This window comes from Capricornis sumatraensis, chromosome 22 (genome assembly GCF_032405125.1).
Source record: "Capricornis sumatraensis isolate serow.1 chromosome 22, serow.2, whole genome shotgun sequence".
Taxonomy (NCBI): domain Eukaryota; kingdom Metazoa; phylum Chordata; class Mammalia; order Artiodactyla; family Bovidae; genus Capricornis; species Capricornis sumatraensis.
This window is the reverse complement of record NC_091090.1, coordinates 13,173,173-13,196,989: the sequence shown is the minus strand read 5'-3', so window position 1 is coordinate 13,196,989 and position 23,817 is coordinate 13,173,173. Positions and strand designations below refer to the sequence as shown.

General features: G+C 57.2%; 1 protein-coding gene across 2 annotated transcripts in view; it reads left to right on the top strand.

Moving 5' to 3' along the window:
• GRM4 (glutamate metabotropic receptor 4) overlaps nt 1-23,817 on the top strand; it is a 102,903-nt gene continuing 79,086 nt past the window's right edge. For both annotated transcript variants that reach the window (XM_068960479.1, XM_068960478.1), the window contains exon 1: nt 1-519. In XM_068960479.1, coding sequence (XP_068816580.1) covers nt 1-519 — 519 coding nt within the window. The remainder of the gene's footprint in view (nt 520-23,817) is intronic.

Genomic DNA, 23,817 nt, shown 5'->3' with positions numbered 1-23,817 from the left:
ATGCCTGGGAAGAGGGGCTGGGGCTGGTGGTGGGCCCAGCTGCCCCTTTGCCTGCTCCTCAGCTTTGCCGGGCCCTGGGTGCCCTCCTCCCTGGGGAAGCCCAAAGGCCACCCTCACATGAATTCCATCCGCATAGACGGGGACATCACTCTGGGAGGCCTGTTCCCAGTGCACGGCCGGGGCTCGGAGGGCAAGGCCTGTGGAGAACTCAAGAAGGAGAAGGGCATCCACCGGCTGGAGGCCATGCTGTTTGCTCTGGACCGCATCAACAATGACCCGGACCTGCTGCCCAACATCACGCTGGGCGCCCGCATTCTGGACACCTGCTCCAGGGACACCCATGCCCTGGAGCAGTCGCTGACCTTTGTGCAGGCGCTCATCGAGAAGGACGGCACGGAGGTCCGCTGTGGCAGTGGTGGCCCGCCCATCATCACCAAACCTGAGCGCGTGGTGGGTGTCATTGGTGCTTCCGGGAGTTCCGTCTCCATCATGGTGGCCAACATCCTTCGCCTCTTCAAGGTTAGTGCCTGCCCAGCTCCTTTCTCCTCTTCTCCTCCTGAATCCCAGGGAGAGAGTGTGTTGCTCCCCAGTACCCACATTGGTGTGTGAGAATCTGGGGCTGACTTACGTGTGGTCTGAGAGAAGGTCCCAGCTCAGTGGAGCTGACCGTGGTGCTGAAACAGCACCTGCTGCAGGCAGCCTTTTGATCAACTCTGCTCCTCTGCGGGGAATTCTGAACCAGGAGGGAAAGGAAGTGCTGCTGAACAACAGGAGGGAGGAGGAGACAGGCGGACAGAGATATAAAAAAAGCCCCAGACAGATGGATGGACAGAAATATAGGTAGATAGAAAGGTACACAGGTTAAAAGATAGACACAGACTGGAAGTGTGAATGTTGGAGATTGCCAGGGAGAAGAAGCAAGACTTTTGTTTTGACATTGTTTTCCAATAATTGCAATTCCCAAGAAAGATCTGTTTTTTTCCTCTGGGTAGTTGAGAAAGCCCCGTGTGGCCCTCCCGCTCCACCTCAGGATTATAGTTAGAAAATGTGTCCTGGTTTTTTGGAGGAGGCATTAGCTCTCAGCCCACAGTGACTGGAGCTGTGGATGAGAAAGGCCTGGAGGAACGGGTGGTCCCATCTCTGGTGCCCTGGGTCCCCAACGGAGCTTCCCCGGCTCATTCCTTTCCTTCTGCCCCTCTTCCTTGCACACCTTTCTCCATTCTGGAGTCCCTCCCTGCCCCCTCTCTGCCGCCCCCCTTCCTCTCTTCCAGGGGCAGGAGCTGCTGATTTGCAATTCAATTGGAGCCAAGTGCTTCGCTAAGCTGCTAAAACAACTGAAAGCTACCGGGTAGAGAGAAAAACATTACAAGCATTTTACCAATAATTATATGCCCGCTCCTCTCTGGGAGCCTCCTCATTTGCTCTGTGTGTGTGTGTGTGTGTGAGAGAGAGAGAGAGAGACAGAGAGAGACAGAGACAGAGAGAGACAGAGACAGAGAGAGAGGGAAAGAGAGGGAAAGAGAACAGGATGAGGGGGGAGGAAGGGAGGCGCAAAAGGAGCCTCTATGTCCCTCCTTCACCCTCATGTTAGATTCTTGGCCTCTGGAGTTGGCTCCTTGTCTCCTCAAAGTCTCCAGAGTTAGGGAGTGGACAGAGAGCCTTCTTGGCCTCATGCAGGGTGGGAAGTGCTGAGGCTGGAGCCCTCTCTCCTGGGCCTTTTCTGGAACCCATTTGCCCAGTCCCATGATGCAGTAGTACTTGGGGGCATTTCTGGGGAGGCTGGGGTAGAGGTGGGGTCAGTGGTGTGAGTGTCCCATGTTGGCTATCCTGTCTAGCGGAGCAGGGTTGGAACTTTGCCACAGGCTGGTCTGGGCCATGGGTGCTGTGCAGCCCTTGACTTGAGGCCTTCTTCCTGGAGTGCTGGTTTTGCTTAATGATCTGGATGAAAACGCTGTTTTAATTTTAAAAACAAATGCATCATGAAGGATGCAAAATCACGATGCAGAAGGAGACTTGAAGGAAACTTTTGCCTTGGCAGTGGACAGTTTGAACAACCCCTGGGGAGCAGTGTTGCCTTTGGTCATTCATTGGTAGGGTGGGAACTGGGAACCTGGTCCAGCCCCTCTGCCCGATTCTATAGTGAGAAGGACAGACCCAGAGGGGAGAGGGAGCAGGGCTCAGTGGTCCCAGCCCTGGGCCTACTGAGGTTTGGGCCAGCTGAGTCATCGTTTCAGCCTGCCTGCCCCGGGGCTGGGAGGGACGGTGACCTGGGCCAGCAGGTGTCATGGAGCAGAGGCCTGCCTATCTGAGTGGGCATAGCCCCCCCACCTATGAGAAGGCCAGACCACAGGTGGGGCTGCTGCGGTGACTCTGGGTGTTTTGGAATGTGTTTTATAAGGACTTCCCTGGTGGTTCAGTGGCTAAGACTCTGACCTCCCTATGCAGGAGGCCCCAGTTCCATCCCTGGCCAGGGAACTAGATCCCGTATGCTACAACTAAGAGTTTGCAAGTTAAAACTAAAGATTTTGCATGCTGCAAAGACGATGGAAGGTTCCATGTGCCACAATCCAAACCTGGCACAACCAAATGAAATAAAACAGATACAAATAAATGTTAAAAAGCGTTTTGTAAAAATGTTAAAACAACGCGATCAGGCCCTTGGGGCTAGGACATTGGTGAGGGTCCCTCCCCACTGTCTCCCAGAGGAGAGCCAGTACCCACTTTATAGGGAGGTGGGAGAGATCAAAGGAGCTGAGGGGCGTCACTGGAGAAATGGTCTAAGAAGGGCTACCGTCAGCATCAGGCCTTGAAGCGGGTTCTGGGAGGTCCCGTGCGGGAGTGGACTGCGACTTCTGAGCTGATCCCCCCTAGGATGGAAAGGTCTCTGGTGAGGACACCTGGGGCCAAAGGGCCTCACCTGCTGGGGGACCCTGGGTGTTCCTTTTCCCCAGACCATCCGGTCACACGTGAGTGTGGCCGTGGCCTCTGTTTTGTCTGCACCTCCTGAGATCACAGGGAGATAAGCGGGTGGGAGTGGGAGTCAGGAGACCCCCCAGGCTCAGAGACTGAGACGGGACTGGGAGGGAGAGGCTTGGGGGAAGGAAGGGGGGAACAGAGGGGCTCTTGGGAAAGGAAAGTGGGGGAGAGGTGGAGGGGATGGGGAGAGAGCCAGAAAGAGACAGCTGGCTGTGGTCCGAAGTCCCTGGGTCCCTTTTAACAGTGTTAATGTTCCAGGCTGGCGACAAGAGGGCTCCTCAATAATTAAACTGATAGAAATGAGAGGCTGGGCGAGAAACTGAAAAGCCATTTACAGAGGCAAAAAGATTGAACTTTGGGGAGGGAGGTCAGGAGCAGAGCCTCGAGCAGGAGAGGGTGAGGGGGGGGCCTCTTGGGCCTGGGGAAGCTGCCGGGCCAGGGGTCTCTTTCAGAGGGCACCGCCATGCCCAGCCCACTCCACCAAGGCCATTAGTGGGGCCTGCTGGGAACTCCCCCAGAGGCTGTGCTTACAGCTCTCTCCTTCCTCCACAAGGTAGATTTCTGGTGCACAGCTCAGAGAGGGTGATTTCCGGCTGGGAGAATGCTCATAGGGTTCCATCAGGGCCAGGGTATGAACAAAACTCACGCCTGCCAGAGCTTGAAGGGGCAGCTTGCATCCGACAGCAGTGGACACTGAGCCCTGATTGAATGACAGGCCAGGGCTGGGGGCCGGGTCCCAGACTGCCTCTGCAGAGCCACAGGGCTGGACGTGGGCCTCGAACCCAGGCCTTCATTCGGGATCAGGAGCTCTGACTTTGGGGAGCTGTAGGTCTGACAGCTTGTATCCTTTGCCCTTCTATTCCCAACCCCACTTTCATCTTCATTTTGGCTCCATTCTCCTAGGACAGGAAATATTGATGGAGGTAAGGAGTACATTTTGGAGGAGAGCCTAACCCAGAGGAAGTGGCTTGTGTGGCATGTTGTGGGGACAGGTTCTGAAAGCAGTCAGGTCTGGGTTTGAACCTCTGTGCCACCAGAGTCACCTCACCATGTCCACCACATCCAATCTCTGTATCAGTCATTTACAGCATAGTATGAATGAGCCAATCCGATCTCTTCCTGAAAGCAATATTTCTGGGAGGAGAAAGAACATAGAAAGTGCCCTGGAAGAAAGCAGTTTTCGAATCCTTGACCCTATAAGAGCTCAGAAGGATCCAGAAATAATTGCATTGAGTTCCTCATTTTTGAAATGGAGGAAAAAACAACTGAGGCTTGAAGATGGGAATATGAGCTAGCATGGTGATTAAGAAATTGGACCCTGGAGGGACTTCCCCAGTGGTCCAGTGGCTAAGACTCTGCACCCCTCACGTGGGAGCCCAGGTTTGACCCCTGGCTGTGGCACTAGATCCCCAGCGCTGCAGCTAAGACCCAGCATAGCCGAATAAGTAAATAAATGAAAAAAAAAAGAATTTGGACACTGGGGCCAGACAACTTTTGCCATCTTGGCAAATCGTTTAGCCTATTTGTGCTTCAGTTTCCTCCTTTGTAAAATGAGGGTGATAGTGGTCTCCTCAGCCAGGTGTAGGAGTTAAGGGTTAATGTCCAGAAAAGACTTGCCTGGTTGGTGCCTGGCACACAGTCAGCCCGCAGGAAATGTCACTGCACAGCTTGTAGCCGGACTTTAAGTCAGCATGAGGAACTCCGTCGACGTGGAAGAGGCTGGACTGGGTGGGCAGGGACAGACGGTGACCTTTGAGGCTGATCCTGGAGGGGCCCCACCATCTGCCAGGCCCTGTGCAGTGTGGAGCCTGAGCGGCCAGCATAACTCGCCCATAATGAGGGTTTTCTGCTGTTGCCACAGCGGGGCCTGAGCACTAGGGAAGGGCTGGCGTCGAGGGAGGGCAGGAAGGGGCCGGCAGGAGAGAGGGTGGAGGGGATGCCTGCCAGCAGGCGGGGGCAAGTGCCCCGCTTCCTAGGAGAGGCCGGGCCAGGATCACGGATGCAAGACGTTGGTCCTCTGTGTGCCATGCCAGCCTGGACTGCGAGGGCTTGTCCTTCCTGGGGATGGAAGCTCTGTGAGGGTTTGGGGTGCTTGGGCGTCCCAGGTGGTGCAGTGGTAAAAAATCCGCTCACTGACGCAGAAGACATGGGTTCAACCCCTGAGTTGGGAAGATCCCTTGGAGGAGGAAATGGCAACCCACTCCAGTATTCTTGCCTGGAAAATCCCACGGACTGAGGAGCCTGGTGGGCTACGTGCATGGGGTCGCGAGAGAGTCAGACACGACTGAGACACACTAGGACAGTGTGTTAGGGAAAGCTGCCTGCCGGGTGCTTGGCTGACCCGGCCAGCCAAGGGGAGACATGGCTCAGCTGATACCGATGCTCTGTTGAGGACATGGCTTTTGTGTCTTCAAAATGTTGCGTTGCACAAGCAGGAGTAACTTTGGAGAGAGTCCGCCCTGTCTCCCGCGGCCTGCTTGTCTGCCGTGAAGACAGCTTCATCTTTCTAGGGCCCAGGCAGAAACCTTGATGGCGTTTTGACCTCCCTCTGTTTGCTGTCACACAGCCTGTGGGCTCTCCTTTTGAACGTGTCCTGGGGACTCCCCGCCACGGATGCTCTCTCACCTGGGCCCCGCTGAAACCTCTCTCTCCTCTCCCTGCTTCCAAACAGGTCTTTCCACAGCCAAATCTTTGCTCAGTGGCTAGAATGATCTTCCTCAAGGTCAAATCCAACAAGCTCACCCCCACTTAAACTTTTCCTTGGCTTTGTGTTGCTCTTTGATTAAAATGCAAGCCTCCACACTGCTGGCCAGTCTGAGAGACCCTGAGATACCTGGTGCCCTGACCGCATCTTTCAGCCTCTCCTGGGTGCACTCTGCACCCGTCCCACTGCTTTATGTTGCTTGAAAACACTGGCTGTTTTCCCATCACAGGGCCTTTGCACCTGCTTTCCCCTCTACAGCGGGACATTGTAATGGCCTCCTCCTACTCTGATGCTGATCCTTCTTATTCAACCTAAAGCTTAAATGGACTGTCTTCAGAGGAACACCCTCCACCCCCCAGTTATTCAATCTCATTTTCACATCTTCCCCTTCACGACCCTCACCACAGTTTATAGTCACGCCCGTGTTTCTTTGTTTCCCTGTTTCTCTTGGCTTCTCCTCTGGCCTGCTGCCTGTTTCTGTACGACCCATGAGCTGAGAATGGTTTCCGTGTTTCAGATGGTTGGAAAAAAAACAAAAGCAACAAGTCATGACACAGGAAAATTATGTGAAATTCAAATTTCAGCGTCCTTAAAGTTTTATGGACGCACAGCCCTGCCTGTTCACGTACACACTGTCTAGGACTGCTCTTGAGCTACGCCCTCGGAACTGAGGAGATGAGACAGACGCCATCAGCGGAGCCCTGCTGGCCTGTAAGCAGCACCTACAGGACCCCAGTGGAGGCCAGGCCCATGGGGGCCCTCGGGAAATCTTAGCTGGATGGACTCATGGAGAGCAGGGCACGTCCAGGTCTCCCCAGACTCTGCAATGACAGCAGGGTGGCCTGGTCTGCAGAGCCTGCGTGAGCCTCTGGCTGTGAGGGTGAGTGTGGCTGAGCTCGCCTTGCTGTGGGGTCCAGTCACTGCCCACCGTTGCCTCCCAGAGCCCAGCACTGTGGTGAGCCCTGGGCCACCTAGATGTGTTTGTTGTTGTTTAGGCACTAAGTCATGTTAGACTCCTCGCGACCCTATGGACTGTAGCGCACCAGGCTCCTCTGTCCATGGGATTCTGCAAGCAAGAATACTGGAGTGGGTTGCCATTTCCTTCTCCAGGGGATCTTTTTGACCTAGGAATCGAACCCGCGTCTCCTGCGCTGCAGGCAGATTCTTTAACCTGAGCAGCCGGGGACACTGCACAGGACACCTGGTTGGGTTTCGTTGTTACTGTTCAGTCACTAGGTCACGTCCAGCTCTGCAACCCCATGGACTGCAGCGCGCCAGGCCTCCCTGTCCTTCACCGTCTCCCGGAGCCTGCTCAAACTCATGTCCATTGAGTTGGTGATGCCATCCAACCATCCCATCCTCTGTCGTCCCTTTCTCCTCCTGCCTTCAGTCTTTTCCAGCATCAGGGGCTTCTCCACCCTCCAAATACCTCCAGCTCTTCTATGGAATCCCTTTCACTTAAGGTTTTGTTCCCTGTTAAAACGTACCTCCGTGTCCTGCTGTTGGCTGTTATTAGAGATTTGTCCTAAGAAATCTTGCTTCGCAAATGTGTGAGGAGTGAATGAGGGGTTCTCCTGAAGAGGTTGTTGGGGTACAGTAATCCCAGCATTCACACAGCACACTTCCTGCGTCAGGGTCTGCCCCAGTCCTCACAGCACCTACCCAGGGTAGGCGTGTGGTGTTTATCCTCGTTTTACAGATGCAGGACTGAGGCGCAGAGAAGCTAAGTGGCTTCCCCGAGGTCGCCGGCTAGTCAGTGGGGTGCTCGGGGAGGAGCCCCGGCGGCTGCATCTTTGTGCCGCTTGTCACCACTTCTACCTTCCTGCTACTCTGCTCCCCTTCCTCTTGGCCATCAGGTAGGCTTGGTGAGACCTGGCCCCACGCTCCCTGTGCAGCCCTTGCTGAGCCTCAGTTTCTGCATCTGTAAAGGAGTGTGCAGGTCCTCATCTGGCAGCAGGGATAATGTAGGCAGAGCCTTTAGCAGGTGCTTAGGCCGTGCTGGTGTTACCAGAGCAGGCTGGATGACACTGAGGGGTGAAGGGGGAGGAGGCGTGGGAAGTGGCCTGAGGGTCACTTGCTGAGGGTGACGTCAGGGGCTGTTCCCTGGGGGGAGGACCAGCCCTCCTTCTGCTGCTACAGAATCTCCTTCCCCCAAATCCTAGGTGTCCCTTTGTGGTGGGAGTCTGGAGAGGGGGCCTCAAGAGCCAGGGTCAGACCCAGGCCTGAAGTGAGCGGGGAGCTAGGTGAGGAGAGGGAACACAGCCCCGGCGGGGGAGGGCGGGAGGCGGCGCTGACGCCGGGCTGCCAGTTCTGTCTGCGCTGCCACTCCCTGTGGGTGGGGCGCTGCGGTATAGGGTGCATTGCCCCGTAGCTCTCAAGCCTGGCGGCTCATCATAGTCCCCTGGGAGCACTGGACTCCCGGGCCTCCAGCTGCTGAGGAGCCCTGGGGCCCGGTCTGCAGCTGCAAACCTGTAGGGAGGCTTGGCAGGCCGCTGGACAGACCTCTGAGCCCGCCTCCGTGTCTGGTGTTCCTGTGCCGTCTGGCTTCTCCAGGGAGCGCTCCTGCTCACCCTGCAGCCCTCTAGAGCCCACTTCCTCCCCGGTGCACCCTCAGGTTGCAAGACCTGTCTGAATATGGGAAGTTTGGGGGTAGAAGCAGGACGGTTTCAGCCCTGACCGCTGGACTGGCAAACAGGCTCATGAGGGATAGAAAGGAGTGAGCGGAGGCTTTTCAGGGCATCTGGGTCGACTTGCTGGAGATGTGCTGCAGGAGGTGAGTGACACTGTGGAGGGGCTGAACCTGGGGAAACTCAAGCTTGACTACTGGTTTCTGGCTCCCTGTCCCTGATCTGGACCTTGGTTGACCCATGTGGGAGAATCCATTCACTGCGGACTTCCCTCGTGGTCCAGTGTCTAAGACTCCTTGCTCCCAAGGCAGGGGGCCCGGGTCTGATCCCTGGGCAGGGAACTAGATCCCATCTATATGCCACAACTAAAGATTCCTCATGCCACAGCTGAAAAAAAAAAGATCCTGCCTGCTACAACGAAGAGTGAAGATCATGAGTGCTGCAGCTAGGACCTGGCGTGGCTAAATAAATAATAATATGTATTTAAAAAAAGAATCCATTCACTCACTCATTCGTTCATTGATGCACTCGCTGAATCTGTACTGAGCGTCTCCTCCGGGCCTCGCTCCGCTGGCACGGTGGTCTCCATCTGACTGCACATTGGCATCAGCTGGGGAGTGTAAAATACCCGGGGTATCCAAGCCTCATCGCAGGAATTCAGGTTTAAATGCTATGAGATGGGGCCTGGGCTGATACTCAGGTGCAACCCAGGTGGAGAACCGCCACGCTTAGCAACTTTATCCACCAGGAAACAAAGCAGATGGGGGCCTGGCCCTTGAGGGTTTCCGTGTTTGAAGGGAAGGCAGGCAGGGAACAGGTGAAACGCCTCGGTGTGTAATTGTCAGGGGAGCAGTTCCCTGCAGGACAAAGCCAGGAAGTGGCTGGAGAGCCGTGGTGGGCGGAGTGCCCATTGAGAAAGGGTGGCTGGAGGTGAACTTTTTTTTTTCTTTAAACTTTTTATTTTGTATTGGGGTATAGCTGGTTAACAATGTTGTGATAGTTTCAGATGAACAGCAAAGGGATTCAGCCATTCTCCCCAAACCCTCCCTCCCATCCAAGCGGCCATATATCATTAAGCAGAGTTCCATGTGCGATACAGTAGGCCCTTGGTGGTTATCCGTTTTAAATATAGCAGTGTGGACCTGAGGAGGTGGCCTTTTTGAAGAGGGGACATTTGTGCGTAAACTTGAGTGAAGAGGGTTGTCCTATGGCTATCTGGAGAGAGAGTGGTACAGAGAACAGCAAGTGCAAAGGCCCTGGGGCAAGACTGTGCTTTGTTGACCCAGGAGCTCAAGCAGGAGGATGCAGCGAGCTGGGGGGCAGGGAGGGGAGGACCAAGGGGGCTCTAAAACCCATGTCCTGTTCCTTCTGTCTATGAAGGGTATTGTGGGAGGGGGGGCACCAGGACTTTGGTGGTCTTGGCGAGTCACTGGTTCTCTCAGGAGTCCAGTTCCCTCACCTGTAAGACAGGAAGGTGCTTCCTGACCAGTCCCTGTGAAGCCGCAGAGGCGATGGGGAGCAGAGGTAAGGACAGAGCCCTCCCTGTGGGAGGCGTGTGCTTCCCCTCGGCTCTCCCTTGGGCTCTCCCTTGCTGCCATTCGCTGCCAAGCCCCCGGTACCTCTTCCAACTCCTCCCCCTGCATTTCCCTGCTCCCCTCACCCACCCCTTGCTGGCTTGAGGACTAACAGAGCTGGAGACTAGAGGGAGGCAGGTGGGGACCCTCAGGGGAAGTAGCAGTCAGTGGTTAAAGCCTGTACCTTGGGCCAGATGGCCGGGTTCACACTCCTGCCCTGCCATTCATTATGTGAGAGGCGCCTCTTTGTGCGTCAGTTTCCTCGTCTATAAGGCGGAGCCCCTTGTTGCCCCCACCTCATAGGGCCTCATGAGGGTTACGCGAGGAGTACACAGAAAGTGCCCAGGGCGGGACCTGGCATGGAGACTCTGGATACTAGCTGAGTCCCTGGTCATGAGGGTCAGCCCACAGCAATGGCCTTAGAGGCAGCCACACAGTGGGCCCCTCAGATCCTGGCCCCCGGATCACTCAGCCTCTCTGGACCTCACCGTCCATCTGTAAACTGGGCAGAGTCACTACCTTTCAGGGTGCAGATGTTGAGTGATAAGAACGGGCAGAGGAAAGCATGGTGGGCGCACAGTAGGGCCAATAGTTTTGTTCTCTTCTGCTGTCAGCATCCAAGGGGCCTCTGGGGGATGTGTGGGCTGAGCCATGGCAGGGTCAGGGCTCTGTGGGGTGGAGGGGCAGGTCACTGGCTTTTGTCTGAGAAATGACTGGTGAGTGCACCCAGCTCTCCCTGTGAGACGGCCCTGGGGTCCTCCCGACTCTCACACTGTTAGGTGAGGGGGATGGTAGGGTGTCATCAGCTCCCTCGGGGGAGGGCTGAGGGTCCCCTTACCAGAAGCCTTCCACACCTCAGGGGCCTGTGTCCTGGGCCTGGCTCTGCTGCTGACTCACTGTGTGACCTTAGGTGGTTGGCTGCCCTCTCTGTGAGCGAAGGGCCTGTGATTAAGTGGGCTCCGACCTGGTCCTTTACCTGGAGCCTTCTGTGCAGGAGCACTCAGCTCACTCCCCAGGGTCCAGGCTGCCACCCTGGGCCTTCCTGGATCCTGGGCCAGGCTTTCCAAAGCCTACTTCCGTGACTATGCCTTGACCAGGCCCTCCTCCTCGAATGCCCTTCTTGAGGTCTGATGGGCAAAGTCGGACTCCTCCAAGTCCTGACTCAATATCCAAAGGCTTTCCTGGCCCCCAAGGGCTGAAATCCTGGGGTACACTGGGGGTCTCCCCGAAGTTCACCAGCATGGCGAGGGCAGGATTAGGGTGGTTTTCTCCCGGTCATCCCCTCATCCCCAGTGCCTGGCCTGAAGACAGACAGACAAATCAGGGAGCCTGCCAGCCTTGGGACCAGGTGTTGGGGAACTGGCCCTGCCCGGGGCAGGGGCGGGGCTCTTGGGGCTGAGGGGTTGAATCCACCACACAGCCCCCTGCCCATCCTGGAATGAGCTGTGTGCTTTTCAGTTCCCCCCCAATTTATTAAACTAGCATTTTTATGACTGAGAAAATGAAAAGAAGGCACATTCTACTCTATATTCCCATTGACCTTTGCGCTCGCCCCTGGCTCGGAGGCCCTGGGCTGGGCGGATGAGATGCAGGCGCGGCCTTGGTTGCTGGGGGAGGGAGCAGGGACGCCCTTGGTCTGAGCCCTCTTTCTGTCCCTGTGTGCGGCTCTCTGCCTCACTGTGTCTGTTCTGCTTTCGTCCATGTCCTCCTCCTCTCCCTCCGGGTCCCCTCTGGACTCTCTCTGGCTCTCTCATCAGGTGACCTGGGGTGGTCTCCTTCCGGGCATGTGGTTCAGGCAGGAGCTGGAAGCGGCTGCCAAGCCCACCTGCTCCTGGCCACGCGCCCCCCAGCCTTGCGCCCACCCTGGACGCCCACCCACCTCATGCCCGACCCACGCAGGCTCCCCTCCCCTGACGCAGGGCGCCCCTGACAGAGCTGCAGAAATTTCCTTGGAAGTAGGCCTGGCCACGGTCAGGGCTCCACTTTGCCGGCCTGCGGGTGACTAGGGCTGCCTCTTCGTCCTTCCCAGGGGAGACCAGGCCAGGCATACGCGTGTGGGCCTGCTTCTGGAGGGGAATATCCCGGTTTGGCCACAGACTGCTTGGTGACCTTTGGCAGGGCACATAACCTCTCCGAGCCTAGTTTCTGGTCTCTGCGATGAGTTGGAAGGCTGTAGAGTGGCCAGCAGGAGAAGGCAATGGCAACCCACTCCAGTACTCTTGCCTGGAAAATCCCACTGATGGAGGAGCCTGGTAGGCTGCGGTCAGAGTCGGACACGACTGAGCGACTTCACTTTCACTTCTCACTTTCCTGCATTGGAGAAGGAAATGGCAACCCACTCCAGTGTTCTTGCCTGGAGAATCCCAGGGATGGGGGAGCCTGGTGGGCTGCAGTCCATGGGGTCGCTGAGGGTTGGACACGACTGAAGCGACTTCACTTTCACTTTTCACTTTCATGCCTTGGAGAAGGAAATGGCAACCCACTCCAGTGTTCTTGCCTGGAGAATCCCAGGGACGGGGGAGCCTGGAGGGCTGCCGTCTATGGGGTTGCACAGAGTCGGACACGACTGAAGTGACTTAGCAGCAGCAGAGCGGCCAGCACCGGGCCTTGTACCCAGAGGTGCTGGAGGGACTGTAGCCATGGTGGGGGGTGCCCTGTGCACATGCGTGAGGTGAGGCTGGTGGCTCTCCCTGCCCCTCCCCCTCCTTCCCTTCCCCCTTCCCCTCCTCTCCTCTCCCCCTCCCCCCTTCCTCCTCTCCCCTCCCACCTCCCTCCTCCCTGGGTCTCGCCTTCTCCCTGCAGTGCCAAGAAGGGCCCCAGGCTGCTCTGCTCAGCGCCAGGACAGTGATGGGGCCGCAGGGCCAGGACCCAGGGAGATGTAAGCCATCATAGCTGAGCTGTCTGGAGGGCCGGAGCCCTGTGAGCCCCACCCCTGCCCGGGGCAGAGCGGGGAGGGCCTGACGGCCCTCCATGCCCCCGTCAGGTCTGCACAGTCAAGAGAGGCAGCCTCGTCCTCGGTCCCCCTGGCCTGTGCCAGGACTGCTGGGCAGTAGGGGTGCCTGCGGTACCCCCCCCAACCCCCCGGGCTGAGCAGCGTCCCCCCACCAGGGTCAGGTCCTGGAAGCTGCCAGAGTATCCAGGGTGGCCCCCCTCAGAGGGGCAGGAAGACGGCGATGCTTAACCCTTAGGAGTGAATTCAAGGTGGGAGATTTGAGGTTTAGGCCTGGGTGGTGGGGCTCTGAGGGATGTGGCTTTCGGGGTTAGCTCAGTTCAGAGAGGAGACCAGTGGAAAGTGGGGTGCAGGGAAGTGGGATGCCCCCAGCTCGTACAAAGAGCCCTGTTTATTTCATTAAAGATGAATGGCACCCTTCATGTGGGTCTGACAAGAAGGGATTTCCCTCTCTCACCAGGCATCATATATTTTAATAATGTGCTCTTTCAAGCATACGGGAAATTATAGAGAATAAGATAATGAACTGCCCCTGGCTTGGTCAAATATTGATATTTTACTCTAATTGTGTCAAAACTTTTCCTTTTAAGAAAGAAAGAATTGCAAATATAATGCGAGGTCCCCGCTTACGCCTCCTCCCACTCCTCTTCCCTCCCCTCAGAGGCAGCCCCAGCCTTCTCCCGGCTGAGCTGCTTGCAATTCCTTTAGTTTCTGCGCACTTGAAAAAATATATATATGCATGCATGTGTGCTGAGTTGCTCAGCCGTGTCCGGCTCTTTGCGACCCGTGGACTGTAGCCCACCAGGCTCCTTTGTCCGTGGGGATTCTGCAGGCAAGAACACTGGAGTGGGTAGCCTTTCCCTTCCCCAGGGGATCTTCCCAACCCAGGGATTGAACCCAGGTCTTCCACATTGTGGGCAGATTCCTTACCATCTGAGCCACCAGGGCAGCCTAAGAATGCTGGAGTGGGTAGCCTAACCCTTCTCCAGCAGATCTTCCCACCCCAGAAACTGACCGTGGTCTCCTGCATTGCAGGCGGATTCTTGCCCAGTTGAGCTACCAGGGAAGCCCGCATATATGTATGTATCTCTCCATAAACGGTGCTTGGCTCTGTTTTGCATGCGGTAGGATGATGGATACAGGATCATACTGTGTGTGTTCTAGGGGCGAGTAATGTCACACTGCTCCACAGTTTTCCTGTTTTTAAAAATGTTTATTTATTTGGCCGTGTCGGGTCTCAGTTGTTACGCAGGGTCTTTTGTTGAGGCACACGGACTCTCTAGCTGTGGTTCAAGGGCTCTAGGGCACGCAGGCCCAGTTGCCCCATGACATTTAGGATCTTAGTTCTCTGACCAGGGATCGAACCTGCATCCCCTGCGTTGGAAGACAGATTCTTAACCACCGGGCCACCAGGGAGGTCCCTCTAAGGTTTGCTTTGTTCTTCGCCGCATAGCTCTCTGCTCTGACAGTGCCCGCTGTCTGTTCCGTGTGGCCACCTAGGCAAGTTCCTGATGGCCTCTCTGTGTGACTCTCTTTGCCAGTGTCTCCTTGTGCTCTCGGAGTTTCTCATGGGTCTCACCCAGAAGCGGAATTACAGACTCATGGGCAATATGCCGCTTTTACTCTTCCCAAGGCTGCCACATTGCTCCCACATTCTGTGCCAGGACACTGGTTTCCAAGCCTGCCTCACCTCTGGGATCCCCAGGGCCTTGTTAACACAGGTGTTGCCGGGGTGCCTGGGCCTGAGCCAGCCCTGTAAGAAGACACTCAGGGTGTGGAGTCTTATTTTATCAGTCCTTGGGGGCTTCCTGGACCTGCATTTAGAGCTGCCCCTCCTGGGTCTGCCGTGTTCTCACTGTGCGACTTTGGGCCAGGTGCTGGGTCTCTCTGAGCTGGGGTACCCTCGTGTATAAAACGGGGATGGCGGTGATGGTGAGGAATCAGTCAGGCTGGCCCTTCCCCCTAGGGTGTAGCCTGTGGTGTGTCCAGGGTGGCCGCAGCCTGGCTGGGCTCTGGCTTCTCCAGAGAAGTGTCCCCTCTGACGCCCCCTGTGACGTCATGCTTGGATTCCTTGTTTTGCCCAACAAACATCCGGGCCCCCTGCTTTGTGCAGACTGTGCCATGCTCTAGAAACACGAAGTCTGGGCAGAGAACCCTGAGCTTGGGCATTAAATGGGCAGTGATTCAATGACAGACATGAGCGCTCTAATGGGGGCAGGCTAGGTGCCCTGAAGGTGGGTGAGAGGGGCCCCTTGACCTGCCTGGGGGTGGATCAGGGAAGGCTTCCTATAGGAGGACAACTAGCTGAGGCGCACCAGCCAGGAGACAGTTAGCTAGGTTGGGGGCGTGCTGGTGGGCAGGGGAGGGCATTCCAGGCAGTGGGATCTGTGTCCAGAGACCTGGTGGTGAGAGCGAGGGGTGGGCGGGGGAGCCCGGCGTGCCTGTGGGGGGTGGCTGTGCTGCCCACCTGGGTGCGGGGCTGGGGCAGACCAGGCACCTGCCTTCCCTGCAGGGGCTGCTCTTGACTGCGGGGGCGGAGGGCGGGGGGAAGGCCCTTGGTCGCAGCTGGAAGGGGTTTATGGGAAGCCTGAAGTGTGAGGAAATGTTAAGTGCCTTCTGAGTACTTTGATTATTTTAAATTGCTTAAGTGGTTTCTAAGATGGTCCTAAGTACCCTAGTGACACAGACCCAAAATCAATTAGGAGAGCACACCACACTCAAGGGGAGAGAGCCCCTCCCCCGCCTCCCCTCTCCCCTCCCCTGGGCCTGGACCCAGACCCCCTCCTCTCTCCTCCCAGCACCAGACCGCGGGTCCCCCGCCCCCCGTGCTGGGCTCCCCTGACTTTGAGTCCTGGCCTCTTTCCCCAGCATCTCAGGTGGGGTGAGAGGGGTGGATGAGGGGAGAGGGGGTGCGGGGGGAGAGGCTCCTGAGAGAGTCTCCTGTGATGATGCTTCTCTCTCCTGAATGAGCCTCTGTTTGGCTGCGGGGCACCTGGAGCACCCTCGGGGTGGCCTCCTGGTCAGCGAGGGCATCACTGTGTGAGCGCGGCCAGTCTCCCCTGGGGGCCCAAGCTGGACCCCAGCCCCAGCCTCCCCTGGGGCCCCACCCCTTCCTGTGTGCCTTCCAGAGAGCTCTCAGCCTGGCCGTGGCTGCTGTGTCAGCCTGTTCTGGGCACCGTTCACCAGCATGTGGGGTGTGTGTGCACACGCGTGTTCCCCACCTCCATTTTCACGCACTCGCAGCCCCCACTGGGTGAGCTCATGGCGTGTGGCTCCCAGGACTGCCTGCCTGCTTCCTGTCTCCTCAGGCCTGACCCTTGCTAGTTTCTGATCTTGCACTTTTATAAAACAGCCTCGATGGGGGACTTCATGATCGGCCGCTTCACACATCTCTGTAGGGGGATTCCTACTAACGATTGCTGGGCCAGAGGGCAAGTGTGTGTGTAACTTCTTGCGCTCTTGTCAGCGAGGGGTGAAGGCTGGACTCAGCGGTGCCCGGTGGCCAGGAGCGTGGCCCCAGAGGCGGCCCTGTGCCTGGTTCTGACTTGGCGTCCATGCAGCCTCGGGTAGCAGGTTGTGGGAGGCAGGGCCGAGCTGGGCCCTGGCCCCCAGCTCAGGAGCTGCCTAGAGGAGCCAGTGGGCTTGCGTCACGTGGGCTTGTGTGGCTGGGGTGGGTGGGGCGTGAGGTTTCTGAGCCTCCTCCTCCTCTGAGCCTCCTGTGCACGTCCAGTGGACCCTCTTTACCAGGAGATGTGGTGGGGAAGGCTGGGTGCTGGGTGGTGGGAAGCAGGAGGTGGGAGGGCCCTACTTAATTGGAGCGGTTATCCTGGGAGTGACAGGTGCGCAGGTGCTCTCTGGGGGGGCGGGTGGAAAGGTGGGTGTGGCAGGTGGAGCGTAGGAGGCAGAACCAGGTGTCCATGGGATACTGTGGGCGCAGGACTCAGGGTGGGGAGAGGTGCCCAGCTGACTGCAGGCCTGAGGCTGGGGGACTGTGGCTTTGCTTGATTCCTGCTCAGGATGAAAACCCCCAAAGCCCAGGAAATTCAGCTCTGGGGTTGCAGTCCAGTGTGGTGGCTGAGAGAGGGGGTGGGCAGGGGGCCAGGCCAGCAGGGAGGGGAGAGGACCTCACTGGCACCATTTGCTGTGGGCACGAGGGCTGCATGGGGAAGAAGGCAGGAGCCCTGGCCTCCCAGGGTGGCATTGCTTTGGCAGCCTGCCTTGCCCACCTTGACTCCAGCGCCTGCCCCTGCCAGTCTGCTTCTCCTGGGTCCCTCCCCAATTCCCCCACCAGGTACAATCTGCTAGCCTCTGCTTCGGATGTCCCCTCAGCCCCTGAAGAATGCGCTGTCCATCTTTTCTTTACATTAAAAAAAAATCGGGTATAATTTATACACAGGAAAGTACAAACTTCAAGACACTACTTGATGAGCTTCTATAAATGTATTAATGCATACCTGTATGGCATCAAGATACAGAAAGATTGAGAACATTTTCAGTTCTCTAGAACATTCCTCTGAGCCCCTCCCAGTCCATATCCCTCTCTCCCCAAGGCTAATCGATAAGCCTGATTTCTAACAGCATGGATTGGTTTTGCTTGGTTTTGGGCTTCACGGAGCCAGAATCATACAGTCAGTCTTTTGTTTGTGGCTTCTTCTTTCACTCACATTATCTGTGAGATTCCCCCACATAGTTGGACGTTTTGGTGATTTTCTCTTCTTCATTACTCGGTACTAGTCCACTGTGTTGGGACTATTGTAAACAATAGTTCGTTGTACAATAGTTCAGCATCCATTTACCCATTCTGCTCCTGCTGGGTGTCTGGGCTGAAGCCAGTGTTTGGCTATTAGGAATAAAACTCTCCTGAACATTTGTGTATATGTCTTTTAGTGGACACAAGTGTTCATTTATATCATATTTATAAATGTTGGTATATATGATTGCTGACTCTTTGGCTTCATGAAGGATTAGATTTAGGAGGAACTGCCAAACATTTCCCCAAAGAAATGATACCTTCTGGCTACATTTTATTTTGCTTTGGAAGTTCCACCTTTGCTTCGAAGGCCCGTCTCAAATGCCAGCTCTCCTGACATCCTGGTGGATGACAGCACTGGTCACTTGGGTGTCAGCTCCAGAGACGCAGTTGTGTCCCTCTTCTCCTCTGTTCTATCTGTAGGGCCTGGAGCCTCGTGGGTGCTTCGTAAAACAAATAGATGAATTTACATCCCTGGCCCTGTGTCTGGAGTTTCATGTAGGTTATCTGATGTAAGTCACTGGCTGGGAAGTTGGTAGTCCTGGCCCTGTTCTACAGGTGAGGAAACAGGCTTGTCCGGAAAGCAGGGGAAACCCACAGCACTGTCTCTCCCCGAAGCCTCTGCTCATTCCACAGCTCTTGGCGGCATGTGTTTGGAATTTCTTGCTCTTTTTCAGCTCGCCCACTTTGATTTCACTCGGCCTCATATTCTAGTCCGGGGGTTGTTGAATTAAATCTCGTGGGTGACCTAGTTAGCTTGTGACCCAGCCAGCTCCTGAAGGATCTGTCAGCTTTTCCTCCATCCTGAGTCTGTGCCCTAGAATCGGGGCTTTCCAGGTTGGGATGGGGTGGGAAGGCCGAAGAAACCCACCCATATGAAATTAAAGCCCTTTTCTGGCATGGCCAAGGTTTGTACCTTGTCAAAACCCCTTTCCATTGGGTGTGACAATCCCAGAGACCACAGGCTAGTCACCATCACTCTCATTTTCCAAGTGAAAACACTGGAGCCCAGGCAGGTGATGTGGCCTGCCTAGAGTTGTCACGGAGCCTGGGCTGAGGGCCTTGGCCTTGAACTCCAGCCTTCCGGGCATGTGCTGTAGTGTTGTAGGGGTGGTCTGAGAGCTGATGGAGAATGGGAGTTAGGCTGAGAATCCAGCGAGGGTTGTCGCAGGGCCGCTTTGGGGAGCTGGAAAGGCTCTTTCAGGTCATTGATTTACTAAGTGCTCTCTTAGAGCCCTGAAAGCTCAGCTGGGTGTTTCAAGGGCAGATCCCCAGAGCAGCCTGGAGGCCACTGTCCGTGGTCCTGAAATTGGACTTGGCTGTTGGGGAGCCACAGGAGGGCGGTCGAGCTGGCCTTAGGGGCGCTGTGGTGTCCCAGGAGGTGTTATCCTGCCAGTTTTGGTGGGAGCTGGGCATGTGGCTGGGCAGACTGTGCGGGCGCCTTGATATTTTAATTGAAGCCTGGAGACACAGTTGCTCTCTCTGCTGTGCTAACAATGTACAGAATAAATAATTCAGTGGTGGCTGTGTTGTGCCTGCTGTTCCCACCCATGGGGGTGGCCACACATGTGCCCAACATGCAAGCTGCCGGGTGAGCCAGGAGCTGCTATTATGGGCTGGTGGCTGGGCCAGAGGTGGCATGTTGCCATTCCAACAGGGCCCTGGTCACCTCTCAACCCCTGAGAATCGGTTTCCTCCCAGGCAACTCCTGAGGAGAGGTGAGTGGAACGTGGGGCCAGCCGCTCCCATGTGCTGCAGTTAAGTGGCACTTAAAGGTCCGTTTGTCCTCAGAGCAGCCTGAAATGGCAGCAACCTGGAGGAAAAGCCCCTCTTAATGGGCATTCTCCCTGGGCTGTGTTTGAACGGGTTCCATTGGATTCAGCAAATATTTATGGAGCTCTAAGTTTATGCAAGATACCGGAGCAGGTGGTGGGGATGGGAGAGAGTGCCAGTGAATAAATCTGGGTCCTTCCTTCCTGGATGGGGTGGTAGGACATGCATCTGATTTGTCACAGCTCAAGTTGGAGGTGTGGGAGGGCTGTGGTGGAGGCGCAGGTGAGGGTGTGAGGGGGCTCAGAGGAGGGAGAGGTCAGTTCTGACAGGGCATGCATAGGTGGCTGCCTGGAGGAGGTGTCCTGCAGGCAGAGAGGGGGCCATCATGGTGCTCCAGTGGAAAGGACAGGTATGACTGGAACTTCAGGTGCGTCTGGTATGGAGGCAGCAGGGCTTGTGACCTGGGAGAGGGTCACTGGAGAGGGAGTTGGGAAGGATTAGGAGCCAAGGCCAAGAGTGTGGATTTGATCCAGTAGGATGGTGCCTTGGTCCGGGTTGGGGTTAAAATATTCCTTTGGGTGTGGAGTGGAGGGTTGGTTGCAAGTTAAGACCTGAGGTGGAGAGGGTGGTTAGGAGACCAGTGGAACATTTCGGATCGGAGGTTATGGCGGCCGTAAATGTGATGTTATTCGTGCACTCATTCCTTCCTTCATTTGCCAATCCGTGAGTCACATGTTAGACTAGGCTAGGAATAGAGCAGGGAGCCATCACATGCCACCCTTGCCCACATGGAGCTGACCTTCTAGCAAGGGAGAAAGACAGTGAACACACCGTAACTCATGTGGCGACAGGCGCCGTGGAGGGAAACTGCAGAGGGCCAGAGGTTTCGAGAGTGACGGAGGAGGCGAAGGGCTAGTCTACGGTGGTCGGGGAAGGGGCCTGTGACTATAGACCGAGGCAAGTGAGGAAAGGAGCCAGGTGCCTGGCTGGTGTGGGGGTGAAGGGCACGGCCGGGGTCAGGGCCCCAAAGCTGGAGCAGCACTGGTCCATCTGAGGAATGAGGAGACTGCTCGGAGAGGAGGAGAGTGCTGCTGAGCTGGGTCCGCAGGAGGTCTGGGTCCCGGGACAGAGAGTGACTGTCCACTCCAGGGGCATGAGTGGCCTTTGGAGGGTCTTAAGCAGAAAGTGACGAGATCAGATTTATGGTCTCAGAGGCTGGCGTGTGTGGACTGAATGTGTCGCCGTGTCCAAGGCAGGCATGGAGGAGTCTGTGTGTAACGGCCCTCCCTCCCTTGCTCCCCTCCTGCCAGGGACAATCAGCCCCTGGCCCCCCTCCCCAGAAGGCCCCCGAGGGGGCTTCCCGGAGGCCTGGAAATTCTGCAGAGCCCTGTTCTTCCTGCCCCCTGCCCCACACCCAGGGTCCCCAAACCTGAGCCACCACAGCTGGGACCCCCAGCCTGCCTGGATGGGCCTGGTCCAGGGCCCTCTCTGAGCCCCGGGCACCATGCGTTGAGCATCATGGCAAATGTCTCCCTCACAGAGCTGGTGTGAGGTTTAAGTGGGAGAATGTCTGTGGAAGCTGTGGAGGGAAGGCCATGATAATTACAGATTTCAGAGCTGGGGGGCAGGGCAAATGAGAATGGTCCAGGGGGGGCCCAAGAGTAGTTATTTAGGAAGCTGTGACTCCAGCCCTGGCTGCAACATACATGGGTTCAAAGCCTGCAGGGAAGAGGTGTTTAGGGAAGCGGATGCTGGACAGACGGCTGAGGAGGTGGACGGTGCGGGGCGCACTCTGGTCCTGAGGGTGAGGCAGCGACACCCGATGCCTGTGCCCTAAGCTGGGGACTGAGTCCCGTCCTCGCAGGAGGGACCGTCTCAGTTTCCCCTGTACCCTGAGTGCCCTCCAGCTCCTTCCCACCAAGAGGTGGGAGCCAGGAGGGTGCTTCCTCCTGCAGCCTGCTATGGGCATCAGGACGGGCGGAGTGGTCCCTGCAGCAGTCAGGCCTGAGCTGACTGGTGACTGGGGGCTCCGCAGTTTCTCTGTGGGGTGGAAGATGGGGAGCATGAGCAATGCCCCCCTCCTCCCAAATGAAGATACTCCGATGCACACAGCAGGCTCTGTCCCTCCCTGGGACGGTGGTTGAGTTAACTGTCGCTTGTATTTTTCACCCCTGGAGGAGGGCATGGCAACCCACTCCAGTATCTTTGCCTGGAGAATGCCCATGGACAGAGGAGCCTGGCAGGCTACAGTCCATGGGGTCGCAAAGAGTTGGACACAACTGAGCGACTGAGTACCCAGCATGTGTTTTGGTAGAGAGCTGGCAGTGAGGGCCAGACTAGGGGCGCATTCATCGTGGGGCAGCTTCTGGGGAAAGCCATCCGATTGCCGTGGGGAGCTGCGGGCCTGCTGAGGTCCTCCAGGCACTGCTGATAGAGCTGTGGGCAGGGAGACACTGCCTCCCTGGGGCAGGGGCGTGGGGGACTAAAAGAAAGGGCCCGTTTAATTTAATTCTGTGTTTTATTGCTTGTTGGATAAATAACCTTCATTAAGATGGAAGGTGGGGGATGGACCGGGAAGTTTGATTAATTTCGAGCTGGTTTCTCATTTGTTAATTTTCTCCCAGTTCAGCAGGATTATTAAAACAAATTATAGACACTGCTCTCTCCTCCCTGGGCTGGAGGGGAGCTTGGTTCACAGGGGGGACCCTCCCCCCTTTCTACTACAGTTATTTAGGTACAATTTGGGATGAGGGACAAGGCCTTCTCCATCTCAAGGTCTCTGGGCAAGGCCTGTTGGGGGTCTTCACATCCCCCAGCCTCATGGAAGAGCTGGATATGGAGGGAATGGCAGGGGGTGCTGGTTAGCCAGGGCACCCCCCCTCCAGCAGGGCCTCCTGGGGTGAGGGGCAGACTTGCCAAGTCCAGCTGCCACCCCCACCCACGGTATTCAGGGTAGGAGGGCAGATGGGGGAGCATGGCGGTTAGACATACAGCCTCTGGGCGCCCCCTGCGGTGCCCAGTCCCTTGGTCCTCCTCCACCCCCACTGACCCTGTCAAGGCCCATTAGCCCTTGCCCACCTTGAGCTCTGGCCCTGCCAGACTGGATCTCCCGTTGGCTGGATCGGCCCACAGAGAAACTACCCCTTGCTGGGTGGTGACAGGTGGCAGTGGTCAGCTCTTTCCTGCTCACTGTGGGCAGTTGTGAGTTCCAGCTGCCTGGTGGGCGGCTGGGCAGGTGGTGATGTATCGGGGGATGTTATGCACATTCTTTTGCGCTCCCCAAAATGTGCAGTGAATGCTGCCCCTGCCAGTACTGATTATACTGGAGTGTGCGTGTGTGTGCGTGCGCCTCTCCGGGACGCCCTTGGCGCGTGCACGTGAGCGGGCCCTTCGGTCTGGGTGGACTGACGGAGCCTCCCCGGCCTGGCAGGCCTGCAGGCGTGCTCGCGTCTGTGTGTGGTCCCTCCTTCCCCGCCCTGCTCCCATCGGCTGCTACTCTGCAGCGTGAGGCTGAATTATTTGGAGTGTTCACCTTGCCCCCGCCGCCCTGGGGATGACCGTGGGGAGACCTGTCTCCACCTCCCTTCTTGGGGCCTGGGGACCACAAGAGTCCCCTGGAGAGTGGCTGCTCCCAGTTGTTTCCTGACCCTCCACTCCCTGAGTGCGCCCTGGAGGACCACCCAGCAGTCTCATCTCCAGGCCTGAGCTGGAGGAAGGCGCGGGTGCAGGAGAGCTGCCAGGCAGGGCAGATGGCCCTCCAGCCGGGGCCAGGGCAGGGGGCCAGCCTGACCTCTGACTCCTGAGCTGAGGAGCGGGCGAGATGCCTCTGTCCCTGTGACTCACAGGTGGTTGGGCTGCCAGTCCTGTGAGGCGCAGCTCATTTCAGACGCCTCCTCCAAGAGAGAGGAGTTATATTAAGATGGTGAGAAGGGCCGAGGGTCAGGGGACACGAGAGGGTGGGGCTGCTTCAGGTGAGCTGTTCTGTGACAGCCTGTCTGAGAAGGTGATGTTTGATCAGAGACATGAATGAGTGAAGGGGTGCGCCCTGTGTGTGAGGGGGGTGGGAGCCAGCAGGACAGCGGGCACAGCAGGTGCAAAGGCCCTGAGGCCAGGCCACGCTGGGGCTCAGGGACTGTTCGGGGAGGTCTGTGTGGCTGGAGGGAAGCGAGTCAGGGGAGGGGGTTGGTAAGAGCTGACATCCGCAAGGCCGCAGATGTGGAGGAGGAGCGTGGGGGAGGGCCGCAGGGGTGGGGGAGGAGCGTGGGGGAGGGCCGCAGGGGTGGGGGAGGGGCCTGGGGGAGGGCGGCAGGGGTGGGGGAGGGGCCTGGGGGAGGGCGGCAGGGGTGGGGGAGGTGCGTGGGGGAGGGCCGCAGGGGTGGGGGAGGAGCGTGGGGGAGGGCCGCAGGGGTGGGGGAGGAGCGTGGGGGAGGGCCGCAGGGGTGGGGGAGGAGCGAGGGGGAGGG